General features: G+C 35.6%; 1 protein-coding gene across 4 annotated transcripts in view; it reads right to left on the minus strand.

The window, feature by feature from the left end:
• TLL1 (tolloid like 1) overlaps positions 1 to 18,335 on the minus strand; it is a 216,667-nt gene that overhangs the window by 76,908 nt on the left and 121,424 nt on the right. For all 4 annotated transcript variants that reach the window (XM_025921513.2, XM_086703920.1, XM_086703921.1 and 1 more), the window contains 2 exons: positions 10,797 to 10,921; positions 90 to 205 (listed from right to left, as the gene is read on the minus strand). In XM_025921513.2, coding sequence (XP_025777298.2) covers positions 90 to 205; positions 10,797 to 10,921 — 241 coding nt within the window. The remainder of the gene's footprint in view (positions 1 to 89; positions 206 to 10,796; positions 10,922 to 18,335) is intronic.

An 18,335-nucleotide genomic window follows, 5' to 3' on the forward strand; every position in this document is an offset into this window, starting at 1 on the left:
CAATAAAAATAAAGCAAATTATATTTAAAAGAAGATGAATCTTAATATTTATATAAGACTAAATAAGAACTCTCGATGGTATGCACTACCTTCTCCCCTGGGGTCACTGAAACTCTCCAGATGCAGTGTGTATAAGAAGGATAGCCATTTGGAAATCCTGGAGAGGAAAGGTTGCCATTGGATTCTTGAAGGGTTTCTCCACATGCTACAAGGAAAACAAAAAAGATAGATATATTTGATTTTGTAAAGAGATAAGGTCATTCTTTAATTTTTAGGAAAGACATGGACACCATAAACAAAGCCCTGAGTCTTTTGTTGCTAAACAAGAATGTATACTTGTACACTATAAAGACTTTTTGTTCCTAAGTTTCTTCTTATGGCTCTATTACCAGGATTTCAGCGTACTTAATGGAATCATTAGGGCTAACCATAAAACAAGATTAGGAGATAAATAATATGGCATTCATAAATTTCCTCCTCACGGGGACCTTCCTCATTCATTCCTGAGGAATCCATAGGTCACCCATACTCAGATTCAGGCCAGTGGGTATCTGGTTAATGTAGCTATGGGATCACATGAAACATTATTAATATTTTCAGTATAAAATGAGGCTCAGTTTAATAGCAAATATCACATCAAAGTTGACAACAGAGAAATCTTAAATAATCACTAGAATACAACCAATAAACGTGGTATCTAAATATCATACACAATGAAAATTTTTCTCAAACTGAAAAAAATTGAAAGGTTAAAAACATGAAGGAAGAATAAAATTTTCCAACAAGATGTAGACATTTATTTACTCTTTCATTTCTGTTGATCATAAGTAAAAATTACTGGGAAAGCAATTATGTTTTCCTCTTACTAAGGCTGTCTAATTTCTTGGAAGTAATTATCAGTCAACTGAAAGAGCAAATTATCAGCTGCTCAGCCTCAAGATCTGTGTGATTGACATCTCTAAGGCCATTTCAACAAAGATACAATTAGTTCATTGGTTCAGGTTAGTGGTCAGAATCGTTCTATAATGGGTTTTCCTGTTGCTTTTGTAAGACATAACATGTGCCATATGAACCTAGGCTGCTTAATTCAAGAATAATTCCTCCACTGCAGCCTGTCATCTTTATAACCTTCACTCAATAACTTAAAAAAAAACTCCCTCCTCTCTGAAGGAGACTGAAATCAGACTGAGATATTACCATATTATAGAGTCATAGCTACCAGCAGGTGAACTCTCATCTCAACAAATCCTGCATAAATAATAAATGGTTTTGCATATCTTAAGTTAAATGAGAAAAAAAGAAAGATGGTGACTTTGCAAACAAAACAGAGATGTAAAAAGTCTGGTATATAAATATTTATTTGAAAACATAGATATTAAGTTTGCACAACAAAATACATTTTAAGTGGAAGTAAGCAGTGTTTATTCTGATGAATAGGCAGATAAAAGCAACTTTAGAATAAAATAACAATGCTCAAGGTCAAATACATAATTCAGCACTTTCCATGAATCATGTAAGGGCTCTTGATAAATGTAACATTACAAGAATCCTTAGAAAAATGAAAATTTATTAAGATTTTATTAATGCAAACAATGCACTTCTGAGTAGGATCAGTTCAGATGCTAAATAATCATTTGGGAGTTGAGTGTGTGTCAGTGAAAAAAACTATAATTCATAGCAGTATAAAAATAAATTCTTTAATGATTGAAAACTACACTAAGCCACACAGAATGCTGGTACTGGATTTAGTAAGTGGAAATAAATCAATTAAGTATATTTCATTCATAGATGTACACAAATAACACTGTTCTGATAAATAGATAAAACGGAAAACTCTATAAAGTGAAAATAACCAGAATACACAATTTAATTCAAAATATTAAGTAAATTTGGGGCAACTGGGTGGCCCAGTTGGTTGAGCATCCAGCTCTTGATTTTCAGCTCAGGTCATGATCTCATAGTTCATGAGATAGAGCCCCACATGGAGCTCTGTGCTGACAGCACAGAGCCTACTTGGGATTCTCTGTCTCCCTCCCTCTGCACCTCGCCCACCCCACATACACACACACGTGAACTCTTTCTATCTCTCAAAATAAATAAACTTTAAAAATATATATTAAGTAAATCTTTTATACAGTACTTGCTCATAATGCCTATAACTGTTTGTGCGTTTACCTCAGTAAGTGTGGTTGTCCCAGGCTACCTGATCCCTACTACAAAAGATATTTCACTTTCCCCAGCCATACATTAATTAATGCTCAGGTGTAAAAAGCAAAGTCTATTATTAAAAAACTAAAGGAAAATCAGCAAGAAAAAAAAGTTGCACTACTAAGTTAAAATGCATTGTCGGTTCATTTACTCAACAAAGTCCATGGATGAGAAAACTAAGTTTTAGTTATGGCATTACCACTTATTAATTATATCATACAATTAAGTCACAAAAGTTTCAGCTTCAGTTTTCTTTTGTTAAGTGGTCATCTTATTAACATATACTTAATAAAGTTGCTTTGTAGGGGTCAAATGTTATTATGCCCTGAATCCTCTTAACCCATAGAAACCTCTTCCAGGAAGATTGTGGTCTAAAGGGTTTGAATACGTGTTTGAACTTAATATGTCATATTTAGGAGGGGAAAAAAGACATAAAGAAACATAAACAGGAAAATTATTATTATAACTGTCCTAATAAAAATTACTGTAAAACTAAATATAATTCAGAAATTAAACTTCTATCTCTGTAGGCAGATGACACAATCTTAAAGTATAAAACAGTAAACATTCCACATACACATAAAACTGTTAGAACTAATAAACAAATTCAGCAAAGTTGCAGGATACAAAAAATCAGTTGCATCTCTATACACCAACAACAAACAATTTCAAAAGGAAATTAAGAAAATAATCCTATTTATAATAGCATCAAAAATAATAAAATACTTGGCAATAAACCAATGAGGCAAAAGACTTGTACACCTTAAACTACAAAACACTGCTGAAAAAAAAATTAAAGATAACACAAATCAATGGAATGATGACCTGTATTCATGATTGGAAGACATAGTATTGTTAAAATATCCATATTACCCAAAGCAATCCACAGAGTCAACACAATCTCTATCAAAATCTCAATGGCATTTCTTGCAGGAAGAGAAAAAACTAAATCCTGATATTCACAAAGAACCACAAACCCAAAATAGCCAAAACACTCTTGAGAAAATCTAAGCTAGAGTCTCCTACTTCCTGACTTTAAAACATATTACAAAGCTACAGTATTCCAAACAGTATGATACTGGCATAGGACAGACATATATAGAACAACAGAAGAGAACAGACAGCCCAAAAATAAATCCATGTGTGTATATATATATATATATATATATATATATATATGGTCAAATGATCTTCAACAAGGGTGACAAGACTACTCAATGGGGAATGGATAGTCTCTTTAACAAATGGCATTGAAGAAACCAGATATACACATTACAGAAGAATGAAATTGGACACTTTTCTTATACCATCCACAAAAATGAACATAAAATGAATTAAACACTTAAATGTAAGACCCAAAACTATAAAATTTCTAGAAGAAAACAGGTGAAAAGCTTGAGAGCAGTAATTCTGGCAATGATTTCTTGGATACGACACCAAAAGCACTGGAAATAAAAGCAAAATGGACAAGTGAGACTACATCAAACTAAAACAGCTTCTGTGCACCAAAGGAAATAATCAACAGAGTGAACGACAACTTTCTGAATGGGGGAAAATATCTGCAAATCATGTATCTCATGAGGGGTTAGTATTCAAAATATATGAGAAACTCCTACAAGTCAATAGGAAAAAACAAAATAACCCAATTTAAAAATGGGCACAGAAGCCATATAAATGATCCACATGCATACGAAAAAAAAATGCTCAACATCACTAATCATCAGGGAAATGCAAATCAAAACTACAATGAAGTAACACTTCACATCTGTTAGGATGGCCATTATCAACAAACAAACAAAAGCAGAAAATGAGAAGTATTTGCATGGAAATGGGAGAAAATGTAGCTTTTGTGCACTGTTGGTAGATATAAAATAGTGGAGCCACCATGGAAAACAGTGTGGAATTTCCTCAAAAATTATATATATATAATTCCCAAACGATCCAACAATCCCACTTCTGGGTATTTATTCAAAAGAATTGCAAACAGGATCCTGAAAAGACATGCGTGCTCCTGTATTCACTGCAGCATTATTCACATTGGCCATGAGACAGAAATACTCTAAACATCCATCAGTAGATGAATGAATAAAGAAACTACGGTATATACATAAAACAGAATATTATTCAGCCTTAAAACAAAGAAATCTGTCATATGCTATAAAACAGATAAATCTGGAGGACATTATGCCAATGTCAGTTACAGAGACATTACAGTTACGGAGAGATAAGTACTGCACGATTCCATTTACACAAGGGTTCTAAAGAGTCAAACTCATAGAAGTGGAAAGTGGAATACTGGTTACTAGGGGCTGGGGAAGAGGGAAATGAAGAGTTGCTGCTCAGTGGGTATAGAATTTCAATCATGCAAGATGAAAAAGTTCTGGAGATCTGCTGTATAACCATGTACATAGAGTTAACAGTATTTACTGTGCAACTACAAATTCGGTAATAAGATAGATCTCATATTATGTGTTTGTTTTGCCATAATAAAAAACAATTAGTAACAAAAAGGCAGTTAAACTTCTAAGTACTTTATCATAGGATTAATTTCACTTCCGAATCAGGTAATTTGCATATACCTTATTCTTCCAGAATAGAAAATTGTGTTTAAATTGTATAAATGCTATTTGGATTGTGTTTTGTTGAACAATTATTACAAACTCTTTTCCTATTAATTACATGCTTAAATTTGCAGCTGTCTTCACTTCCATCTACAGATACTGTCCTTATCAAATGTCTGTAATATTATCAAATACCAAAGATTGAGAACTTAACTTTCTCCATATTCCATAGGATCACAATTATAATTTTATTAAGGTTACAGAAAACATAGGTAGATTTACACAATAATTTCTGTTAGACAAATCTCTTCCCAAAGGAGCTTGACAAATTCTAGATTAGGGGAAGAAATAAAATTGTATCCAATCAACTTAGTACTACCTAATTAACTTATACTTACATCCGTAAGCTTTTAAATATAATAAATAAAATGTGGGTTTAAAATGACTTTAAGACAAGGAAATGCTAAAAGGAATCCAATCACCTGAGAAATAATGTGAGATTAATTACTCCAGTTATGTTATTTCTTACAATGTTCTATTTTTGAGAGAGAGAGACTCACACTTGCGAGTGGGGGAGGGGCAGAGAGAGAAAGGGGACAGAGGATCTGAAGCAGGCTCCATGCTGAGAGCAGCAAGCCCAATGTGGGGCTTGAGCTCACATGTGGGCTCAAACTCACCGTGGGGCTCAACCTCATGGGGGGTTCGAAGCCATGAATCACAGGATCACAAGATCACAACCTGAGTCGAAACCAAGAGCCTGGTGCTCAGCCCACTGAGCCACCCAGGTGCCCCTAATTACTGAAATATTTTAAAGCACATTTCAATAGTAACTACCTAGCCTAGTCTGAATCACCCTTTAAAATGAAGCATAAACGCCCACTCCAAGGAGCCATCCTCCCCCAGTGTGCACTCCTCGCAGAACTGCAGTAGCATCCTTTAAGGATGAGTTACTTCCTCACCAAGTGATATTGTCTGTGTGATACCCCAGAGCCTCAGCCATTTGTGTGTGTTGTCTATGCTTCCTCTTCTGTGGCCACAGCATCTGGCACGGTGCCTTTCACGGGTTAACGGTGACTCATTCATTCATACAGCAACTATTTATTGAGCACTTAATCTACATCAGATTCAGAACACCAAGAGGGAAACCCCAACTCCAAGCCCACGACAGCTTATACTCTAGTGTGGGAAATGGCAAATGAACTGATGATTAGATGAGTAAGATACAAAGACCAGGATCAAATAAGGCATTTACCGCCGTAGAGTTCTGGGAGACCAGAGAGTCTTTAAGGAGGACGTGACATAGGAGCTGAATCCTCAATATGAGCTAGGATTTACCAGGATGCAGTTGCCAGCCTTCTGGCTGGAGGAAGAGGCCAGAGACAAGCATACTATGGTGTCAGGAGTGCGACGAAGCAGAGGTGACAAACTAGGCTGTAGAGAACTAACTAGAGAAAACACTCAGGGAAGAGTGGAAACAATCTTGAAGTGACATAATGGAAAGGAAATTAGCCTTTATCCTACAAATAGGCAGAGCAACACTTGCATGTTAAACAGCCACTTTAGGAGCTCCCAGGTGGCTCAGTCATTTAAGCATCCGACTTAGGCTCAGGTCATGACCTCAGGTTCCTGAGTTCAAGCCCTGCATCGGGCTCTATGCTGACAGCTGGGAGCCTGGAGCCTGCTTTGGATTCTCAAAACTAAAATAAATAAACATTTTTTAAAAAGCCACTTTAACAGAAACATGGCCAGAGAAATAAAGAGATGTAAGAATGGAAGCAAGAGGTGAATTAGGAGGCATTTCGGCAACCCAGACAAAAGCGGAGGTTCCCTGGACGAGGGGATGTGCAAGAATCCAAGATTTTAGGAAGGCAGCAGGACTGACTCACTGCAAAAAGTGAGGGAGGAACGAGGTGAGAATGCTCACCACAGTTCTGGCTTCGGCTGTCTGAGGACCTCTGCACGGTACCATCCACGGAACTAGGGAATGTTTACAGGGAGATGAATAAATGAGTCCACGAATAAATGCGGGAAAAAATGGCTGAGTTAATTCTTTTGCATGTGGGGCAGTATTTTAGCCAAGAATTGTGTGTATACAAGCCTGTATAGAAGGTATATACTACCTGGAATCTCAGAAAATTAGATGAGGAACCAAGAGATTAATGCTTTGGCAAACTGCCAAGAACCTTATATCAATTTTAAAGGTAAATTTAATGAAACAAATGTTTAAAGCAGTGTGAAGTTTTTAATATTCAGACTCTATGCTTGCTGAACCTGGCCTTCCATCCCTAAAACCTCCACACAAATGCGCATCCATAGACAGGGATATCCTGCACACATACTGTTGTGTACCAGCACTGAGAGCTTTTAAATCTGTGAACACGGACTGTACGTGTGCTGATGTGTGAATACGTGTATGCTTCTATGTAACAAAAAAGATTCTAATTCTCAGAAGGCTCTTTCTTTTTACATAACCATTTATTTTATATTTTTCCTGATTTGATTAGGTTACTTGACATATTTAGTTGGGGAAGATTTACTGAGAGAATATTAGGGTTGATAGTGGGTATAAGTACTAAGTAAAAAAAAAAAGGGGGTTATGGCACTAGATAAAAACTAAATTAAGAGAAAATGCAAATGAAGACCAGTGACTGTTAAAGAGTTTAGAAATAAAAAAGGAAAGGAAATCCTATGATTAGATCAAAGTAGAAAAATACACTGAGAAAATGAGACTCACAAGGAAAACAAAGAGAGAAACAATAGCACACATTACTGATTTATGAAGAGAAGAAATATCCACTCCAACTCACGTGCCCTAGAGAAGATCTCCTTCAGAAGCAAACTGCTGATTACTGGCATAAAGGGAAGATGAAGAGTATAATGATAATAATAATAATAATAATCCACCACTACATGGGTGTATCTGGTCCTGACAGGATGTAGGATGCAAGGGATTTTAATGACAGGTGTTGAAAGCAGCATTAGTGGGCATCCTTTTAGGGTTCCTTAATGCTAGAAAGACTTGGCAGCTGTCCAAAGGACACAGGATTGGCCTTTGAGCAGCACTGTCCTGAAACCTAATGAATCCTGGGGTTTAGCAGCTCTCCCTTTGTTTCCCTTCCTTCCCCTTTCTGGGCCTACGTGGCCTAGCGATGGATGACCAGCTCTTATGTCAGAAGAGTGCCAGGGCTGTGAAGGATCATATTCTTTCTTTATATTAACAATGCATAAGGAGATTGTTCTTGTCTGCTTCTAAAAGAACAAGAAATGGCAATGAAAATAATTCTAAACCAAAGGAAACGTTATCTTTGTTCCATCACCTTAAAAACACAACTTTATTCCTGAAGGGAGCTTTTTCATAATTAGTAGGCACCGACTGCATAAGTAATTCAGGTTTCACATACAAATCTAATTTATATCTTTGGCATATATAAATAGACAAACATAATAACGGATTACACGTTCTTTATCAGCTAGAAAGTCTCATAAAAAACAACAGTGCATATTGTTTTAATGGAATTAGAAATACATATATTTTAATGCTGTTCATCTCGAATAGATAAAAACACATTTCCTATGTTATTAGTGGAACAGCAACAATATTTTCAGTCTGCGAATTATAACCTGCCCATTAGAAGTCTGCCCTCTTGGACCCAGGGCCCCTTGGACTTATCACAGACCATAAAAGCCACAACGTCACATATTTAAGTGTGAATCAGGTCGGCATTCCTTTCAAGATTAAACTTTCAAGGAATACCTTTATAAAATGCAGATCTAACAGAGCTTTCAGCATTAACTGATACAAAGTAAAGAGTTGGAATGGTGTAGCCAAATGCCTCTGATTGGATCTATTCACGAGCAATTTCTAACAAAAGAAAACAAGAGAAACTCCAAAGGAATATGCAGTTTTATACCTTCTTTCTGTATTAAAACCAAGACATAGCTAGGGGCACCTGGGTGGCTCAAGTGGGTTGTTTCCCACTCTTGGTTTCTCAGGTCATGATCTCAGGGTTCATGAGTTCCAGCCCTGCATCGGGCTCCATGCTGAGAGCACGGAGCTTACGTGGGATTCTCTCTCTTGCTCTCTGTCTCTCTGTCTCTCTCTCTCTCTCTCTCTCTGTCTGTCCCTTCCCCTGGTTGCCCTCTCTCTCTCTCTCTCTCTCAAAATAAATACACTTTTTTAAAAAGTACAAATAAAAAAGACACAACCAGATTTCATTTTATAAACACTTTCTTCCCAGGTGATTCTCAAATAAGTCATCCTATTTAGTCTTCTATGTACAGTTATGACTCTTTAACATTATTCCACTGATATTCTTGGAGTTACTGGTAAACCTACTACATCAGTGTAACTTAAGTTTATTTGGCCTATATTTATACCAATATCATTAGGACTCCCCATTGTAAAGTAATGAAGAATGTTAAATACATAACCATATACAGGGCTCAAAGCTAAGGACTGCAGAGAAATACACACACACACACACTGGCCGAGAGAGAGAGAGAGAGAGAGAGAGAGAGAGAGAGAGAGAGAGAGAAACAGAGCAAGAGACAGAAAAAAGAGAGACAAGGAGGGATTTGTTTGGTGGGCATTAAAAAGTCCAAGATAGGAAAAAAGTCATTCTCAAAGATTTCGTGAACTAAAAGTTAATATATTTTTATTTTTTAATACATATATTTCTTAGCTCTGTCTTCATCATGCCATTAATAAGCAACTTGCCTTTTATACTGCTTTAAAAACACAAGCTATCTTTATCACTGATGATGGTACCTTCATGAATGTGGTTTTACTGTATTAACAAACCAATTTACACATTATTACTGCATTTAAAGAAAAAAATAGCCTATTTATGTATGTACATAATGAAAATCTCAAGTGAAAACTATACTTATTTTCCTATTAATAACTTAAATATTTAAGACCTATAGGCTGAAAATTATAGTGTCACAAATTTTTACTACTTTTTTGATTCCTACTCACTGCCTTTCTTACAATTCAGTGTGCAAATGTATCTTCAGTTTGCTTTCTAAGTATTATATATATGTATATATGTTTTTAGAGAGACAATCAAACTGGTTTTATACGTGAACTTTCTACTCATTTAAGTGCTATTAGTCACACAATTTTCCCACAAATTTTCTACACTCAAAGTTAAAAAGTATGGTACATCCAGTATTGACAGAAATTACCCAAGGATCATTCATTTCTTTTGTCACAGTGGTGCCATTCACTTATAAATCCATCTTTCCTGTGGAAATTTACATTAAAAAAATAAACACCACACATACATTCATATATACATGAACCAAAATTTGGGGGAAAGCTGTGTTAACCAAAGCTAAACATATTTCTTAGAATTAGGATGTTTCAAAGGATTTTGACTATGGAGGAGGAGCATAAAGTATGCAGTATTTCCAGTTTGGAAGCAAACCCTTTTTTCTCTCTTAGACGATTGAGTCTTGGAACATTCTTACTAACACCTTCCCTTAATCTCTTTTTCACAACTTTATCCAGTAGCAAAACACACAGTAACTCACTAGCAACATGGCTAGAACTCAGTTTTTTCAAAAAAAGTTATAAAATTCAAACTAATAAAATTTGAATTTGTATACCATTAATGATAGTATTTGCAAGAAAAAAGATCATTTAGTACTCAATTCTGAAGTTGAAATAAAAAATATTCTTTTTACGTTGGCAAGAAAATTCAACATTTGACTATGAAATCATGCAACTATTTAATAACAACTATGAAACAATCATGCTTTTTTGCTCTTTTACTTGTTAAGTTAAAACAAATAAAACATACTATCCCTGTGCCTTAAATTTGATTTCTAGCAATTTGTTTTTAATTATATCAATGGGTGTTCCAGAGTTCTCTCATTTCATTTTATGATTAACTGACTTTGAACTGAATACGTCACTTGCCAGCATGGAGAGACACAAGTAAACAGTTCAGTAAACTGTGGCTTATTCATCTGGAAGAGCGCAATCAGGAACAATTATGGCTCTGTTTTCGTATGGTGCAATACCTGGACATCTATACAGCTTTCTTGCCTGTGCAATATCTCCTTTGCTTAAACGGGTTCGCTGACCGATTGCAGGACGTATGCCATTATCATCACGAGATGGGAGAATAGTATCCAGAAACATCCCCCTGAAAAAAATCAGAAGCAAGCCACACATAAGTCACCAAATTAAGACAATTACATTCCTTACAAGTATAAGATTAATTTTTTTCAAAATCGTGTCAATTAAAAGGAAAAAGCATCAGTGTTGAAATTTAAATAGTGCGCCAGACTTTCAAAACACGTTCATCGAAGTAGGAAAAAAAAAAGTTGTGTTAAACTGTATACCTAGCATAAAGTCAATGATGACATTCACTTTAATTTAGAAATGATTTTTAAAATCTAGAATTCTACATAGCTTCCCACACCAAGTAAACCATGGTTTTTATTTTAGTATTTTAAGCAGATCTAAGAACCCTTGGATTACAATATTGTAAAACAAATTTTCCTCATAGAAATCTATTTTTAAGGACAATGTATAATACATATTTTTAAGGTTATTAAGATTGTAAAAGTCAAGCAAAATATGTTATTTTTTAGTTAAATTACTAATTAACCCATGTATTCTTAGAAGTCCAAGTATCAAAGTATATATTAAAAGAACAAGAAAAAAGAAAGTGTCAAATTTTAGAAACAACAGTTTAAAGCAAAATAGTTTTTTGATAAATGCACACACAGAAAGAAAATAAAATTTTCGGGGTGCCTGGGTGGCTCAGTCGGTTAAACATCAGACTTCGGCTCAGGTCATGATCTTGCAGTTTGTGGCTTCGAGCCCCACGTCAGGCTCTGTGCTGACAGCTCAGAGCCTGGAGCCTGTTTCGGATTCTGTACCACCCTCTCTCTCTTCCCTTTCCCTGCTTGCACTCTCTATCTCTCTCAAAAATAAACATTAAAAAACAAACTTAGGGGCGCCTGGGTGGCTCAGTCAGTTAAGCGTCCGACTTCGGCTCAGGTCATGATCTCGCGGTCCGTGAGTTCAAGCCCGCGTCGGGCTCTGTACTGACGGCTCAGAGCCTGGAGCCTGTTTCAGATTCTGTGTCTCCCTCTCTCTCTGGGTTCCCCCGTTCATGCTCTGTCTCTCTCTGTCTCGAAAATAAATAAACGTTAAAAAAAATTTTTAAAAAACTTAGAAAATAAAATTTTCGTGGTAAAATTAAGAGGATAAAACTAGCAATGCACCCATGATGCTAACTTAGAGACACTGAGTTGTGAGACCAAGGTCGTGATAAAACTCAACATCTTCTTAATATTCAAAACTAAAAATTCTGAATATACTGCACTAAAGATAATCTTAATTTTGCAATGAATATCAACATTTATAGCTCTAAAGGAAGAACTGAGCTTAAAGTTAGAGTGGGAAACTATTCCAGTGGTAAGAAGGATTTCAAAAAAAGAAAAGCTTTCTATAAAAGTATTTGAAATTAGTTGTTTTATTATTATTATTCTAGGGAGAGAGAGAGAGAGAGAGCAAGAGCAGGGGAGGGACAAAAAAGGGAGAGAGAGAGAGAGAGAGAGAGAGAGAGAGAGAGAGAGAGAATCCTAAGCAGGCTCCATGCTCAGTGCAGAGCTCAACATGGGGCTCAATTGCATGTGGGATCATGACTTAAGCCAGATTCAAGAGTTGGAAGCTCAGCCAACTGAACCATCCAGGTGCCCCAAAAGTATTTGAAATTAAGAAATACAATTGTAACAAAAAAATTTTTAAATAAGATGAAAGACATGATACGCCTTTCCAAAACTTTAATCAATACATTGTATATTAAATACAAGTTAAAGGAAATTTCACCTCTACTTATTCTTTCCTTTAGGGAATACTAACCAAGCACTGTTGTAAGTCTGGATTTATAGCCTTTAATAAACATTTATGATTCTCACATTTTAGTGTGGGGTGAGAGACATTAAACAAAAGACTGACAACTGAGATAGTGACAGGTACTATGGAGAAAAAAAAGTGAAGATGGATATTGATTACCCAGTGATGGGGTAGCTTTTAAACAGTGAGATCAAAGGAAAACTCACTTGGAAGTTGACAAATTGGGCAAACATGAAGGGAGTGAAGGCGGGGGCATTGTGGGTAAATGGGAGTAGAGACTTCCAGAGAGAAAAAACAGGAAATTCAACGGCTCATAGATGGGAGGATCCTTAAAGTGTTTGAGTGTCACACAGATAATGTGACTCTTAGCCTGAGCAAAACTGTTAATATTTGGAAGATGGTAAACAGAGGAGTGACATGATCTATGAGTATTTTATGAATAACCTCTCTGGCTCCGAGGTCAGGGTAGTGATCTTTTAGATAAAACCTGGATAATGCAAATAGAGAATGGAACTCTATAAATTTAAGTATCTATAGAATGCCACATGCATACTGCCTGAGATAAAAGTAGGGAGGGAAACTAATGATTTATGGGAGTTGACTAGCAAAAGTGAGAGCTTGCACATACTTAATTAGATGCAACTACAGCTAGGCCAGTGCAATTGAAGGGGAGGTAGAGCTATAAAATAGGGTAGCATTGAGAAAAGCCATTCTTCAACTACACTTCATGGATCAACATATACATTAAATAGGGTAAGTCCAAATTAGTGAAGGGCTGCCATTTCTGTAGTACTTCAGCACCAAAAAGTATTCACTGTTTTCTATTTCTAAAAACAGATTTGTAATCTTTAAAGGTTGATTTTTTCCAGTTTTCAAAACAGTTCAACTTGAAAAGATCAAGGACATCTTGGCATGAATATATTCAAAGTCAGACAACAGAGTGATGAATTTTGACTTCTTCTCTCTACTGAGGTAACCTCTCATTCAGAAGGGGGTAAGTCACCATTTCTTTTGTTCTTTCTTTGTGGTCAGGAAGTTAACAATTCTCTCCCTCCACATCCAGGCCATTAAGTAATGCAGGCTCTTCCTGACTATCCTCAGTGAGGCACTATCAATAGGCCAGAGACAGATTACAAAAGGCTTCACATACTAATCTTCACTGGCTCCATCTACATGAGAAGAGTGAATGAGCTATGCTTTTTAAAGAAACTTTGTAAAATTTTGTAATTTTTTTATTAATGAAAAGTGGGCAATCCCAGTTAACAAGCCTCTATATTCCAAATTACCCATGCATATAAAGATCCCATTTATCTAGTCCTATTCTCCCTAAAAGTAAGTACCCAAATCTGCTGATGGGCTACATTCATGAAAACAACTAAAACTTTTACAGACTCCCTGGATCCAGAATAGAAAAAATATATAAAATTTCAAATATCTGCATTAATAGAATGAAGAACAAAAAACCACATGTTCATCTAACTGATGTAGAAAACTCATTTGACAAAATTCACACCTTTCAAGATAAAAACTTTCAATGAACTAGGAATAGAAGGAAACCATCTCAACATAAAGACCATGAATGAAAAACCTACAGCTAACATCATACTCAGCAATGAAAAATTGAGTTTTTCATCTAAGATCAAGAACAAAGCAGAAATGTCCACTCTCACCACTTCTATTCAACACAGTATTGGAAGTTGTAGCCAGAGCAATTAGGCAAGAAAAAGAAGTAAAATAAGAAAAAAAGAATTGAAATCTTCTCTCTTTGCAGATCATATAATCCTATGTGTAGAAAACCTTAAGGAGTCCACAAAAAAAGTTAGAACTAATAAATTCAGCAAAGTTGCAGCATTCAAACTGAACACACAAAAATCAGTTGCAATTCCATACAATAACAATGAACAATCTGAAAAGGAAATGAAGAAAAACAATTCCAGGGGCATCTGGGTGGCTCAGGCGGTTAAGCGTCTGACTTCAGGTTATGATCTCACAGTTTGTGAGTTCGAGCTCCATGTCTGTCAACACAGAGCCTGGAGCCTACTTCAGATTCTGGGTCTCCCTCTCTCTGCTCCTCCCCCGCTTTTGCTCTGTCTCTGTCTCTCTCTCTCAAAAAATGAATAAACATTAAAAACTTAAAAAGAAAAAAGAAAAAAAAATCCATTTAAAATACCATCAAAAAGAATAAAGTACTTAGGAATAAGCCCAACCAAAAAGGTGAAAGACTTCTAAATTAAAACTACAAAACATTGTTGAAAGAAATTAAAGAAGAAAAAAATAAATGGAAAGACATTCCATTCTTATGGATGGCATGGACATTCAGTGCTTAATTTGTTAAAATGTCCACATGACACAAAATGATCTATAGATCCAGCACAATCTCTATCAAAACCCAATATAATTTCTTGCAGAGACAGAAAAACAGACCCAACATTCATATGGAATTTCATAAAACCTCAAATAGTTAAAAAATTTTGAAAACAACAAAGTTGGAAGACTCACACATTGTGATTTCAAAACACATTATTAAGCTAAAGTAATCAAAGCAGTGTGTTACTGGTATAAAGACAGACCTATAGACCAATGGAACAGAATAAGAATCTCAAAAACAAACCCTAGTAAATACAGCAAATAATCTCTAACAAGGGTGCCAAAAACAATCAGAAATGTATACATATATTTTTTTCAATAAATGATACTGGGAAAACTGAATATCCACATAAAACAATAAAGTTAGGCAATTATTTAAGCTATATAAAAAGTTAACTAAAAATAGATTAAAGACCTAAACACAAATCCCAAAATTATAAAAATCCTAGAAGAAAATAGTGGAAAACCTTCATGACATAGAATCTGGCAATAATTTCTTGGATATGACACTAAAGCACAGTTAACAAAAGCAAAAACAGGTAAGTGGGACTACACAAATAAAAAAAAAAAAACTACTATGCAGCAAAGATGAAAAAAGGAAAATATTTGCAAATTATACATCCAATAAGGAGCCAGAATGTATAAAGAACTCCTACAATTCAACAACAAAAAATGAATAATCTGACTTTAAGATGGCCAAAAGAATTGAATAGACATTTCTCCAAAGACAATACACAACTAGAAAGCACACGAAAGGATACTCAACATGATTAATCATCAAAGAAATGAAAATCAAAACCGCAATGAAACATCAAGTCATACCCATTAGGATGGCTACTATTTAAAAAGAGAAAAAGAAAAAAAAAGAGACAATAACACATGTTGGTAAGGATATGGATTAATTGGAACACTTTGTGTACTGCTGTGGGATTGTGAAATGGTGCAGTACTATAGAAAACATGATGAAGTTTCTTCAAAAAATTAAAAATAGAACTACCACATGATCCAGCAATCCTATGTCTGGGTATATATGCAAAATAATTGAAAACAGGATTTGGCAAAGATATTTGCATACCCATATTGATAGCAGTACTATTCACAATAGCCAACAAGTGGAAGCAACTCAAATGTCTATTAGTGGATGAATAGATAAACAAAACACAGTATATACATACAATGGAAAATTATTCAGCCTTGAAAAGGAAGGAAATCCTTTCACATGCTACAACTTGGATAAACCATGAAGACATCATGCTAAATGAAATAAGCCAATCACAAAAGGACAAATACTGTATGATTCTACTTAATGAGGTATCTAAAGTATCCAAGTTCATGGAAACACAAAGTGGAATGGCAGTCACCAGGGGCTGGCAAGAGGGGAAATGGGGCATTATTGTTTAATGGGCACTGGGTTTCAGTTTTGCAAGATGAAAAGTTCCAAACATCTGTTTCACAACCATGTGAATATACTTAACATCACTAAGTGTACACTAAAAAATAGTTAAGATTGCAAATTTTATGTTCAGTGTCTTTTTTTTTTTTTAAAGAATTTTTTCAACGTTTATTTATTTTTGGGACAGAGAGAGACAGAGCATGAACGGGCGAGGGGCAGAGAGAGAGGGAGACACAGAATCGGAAACAGGCTCCAGGCTCTGAGCCATCAGCCCAGAGCCCGACACGGGGCTCGAACTCACGGACCGTGAGATCGTGACCTGGTTGAAGTCGGACGCTTAACCGACTGCGCCACCCAGGCGCCCCTGTTCAGTGTCTTTTAACACACACACACACACAGAGCTTCAAATACTTTGGAAGTGGTGGCTAAGAACTGTGACAACTAATTTTTCTCCTGGAATTCAGTTTTTAAATATATGCACAAGTTAGTAAACATTCTCTTTAAAGATCAAAACAATAAAATAATGCGAATTGCATCAACTCTTCTCACAGGTAGATATAGTTACTTCCACTCTAAGTTCACTGGGAAGACTGAATAGGATAATTTTGGAAGAATAAGACAAATAATGGGTCAAGACTGGCTGGCATGCAGCACCATGGTGTGGGGGGTGGGAGCGATGGACTTCAGGCAGCAAGAGCAGGATGGCTTATGGAAAAGAAGAAAAAGAAGCAATTTAAACATGTAAAAGAAATGCAGGATGAGAGGAAATCTATATTTTAGACTTTGGTATAGATTCATCATCTATAAAAGACAGAAAGAATGAATTATTTTCTCCTCTTTCCACTACCTCCTATGTTGCAAAGAATCAAAAGTCAGTTTAGGTCTAAATAATATAATACACCAACATACGAGAGGTGCCTTGGCTGAACTGGGACCCAAATCCCATTTGTTACATGTTTCTATGGAAAATTCAAGTCCAAACACTGATCTAAAAATAAAGTTTTATAACTCTTTGAGATTAATTTCAGGCCAAATTTATGGGTGTATTTCTACCAAAACTTAAATTCAATTCCAAAAACAGCATATATATTACATATATATTATATCTGTATAATATATATATACACACACACACACACACAGTCTATAAATATATAAACTACAGGTATAAACTATATATATGTATATATACACACCAGCAGAAAATAATTATTAAATACAGTGAATAATTATTAAAATATAGTTCACACTCAATTTTTTAAATAATATAATTTTGTCTTTTTAAAGGAGCATAATTTAAAAATGTATCTAAGTATTAAAGGCCCATTGACACATCATTCTTTACTTTTTATTAAGAATTATTTTAGGGGCGGGGCGCCTGGGTGGCTCAGTCGGTTAAGCGGCGGACTCCAGGTCAGGTCATGATCTCGCGGTCCGTGAGTTTGAGCCCCGCGTCGGGCTCTGTGCTGACAGCTCAGAGCCTGGAGCCTGTTTCGGATTCTGTGTCTCCCTCTCTCTGACCCTCCCCCATTCATGCTCTGTCTCTCTCTGTCTCAAAAATAAATAAACGTTAAAAAAAAAATTAAAAAAAAGAATTATTTTAGGGGGCACCTGGCCGGCTCAGTTGGTGGAGCATGGGACTCTTGATTTCGGGGTTGTAGGTTCAACCTACAACGTGGGCATTGGGTGTAGAGATTACTTAAAAAAAATAAAAATCTTTAAAAAATTAAATATTTTTTTAAAAAAGGATTTATTTTTAAAAGACAGGGGTATTAATTTGAATTTTTTATCTCCTTTCTGACCCTGTCCTTAGAAACAGATGTTTGAGGGGCATCTGGGTGGCTCAGATGGTTAAGCATTGTACTCTTGACTTTGGCTTAGGTCATAATCTCACGGTTTGTGGTTTTGAGTCCTGTGTCTTCTTTCTCTC

Source organism: Puma concolor, chromosome B1, assembly GCF_028749965.1.
Source record: "Puma concolor isolate L17-30 chromosome B1, mPumCon1.1.hap2, whole genome shotgun sequence".
In the NCBI taxonomy this organism is placed as follows: domain Eukaryota; kingdom Metazoa; phylum Chordata; class Mammalia; order Carnivora; family Felidae; genus Puma; species Puma concolor.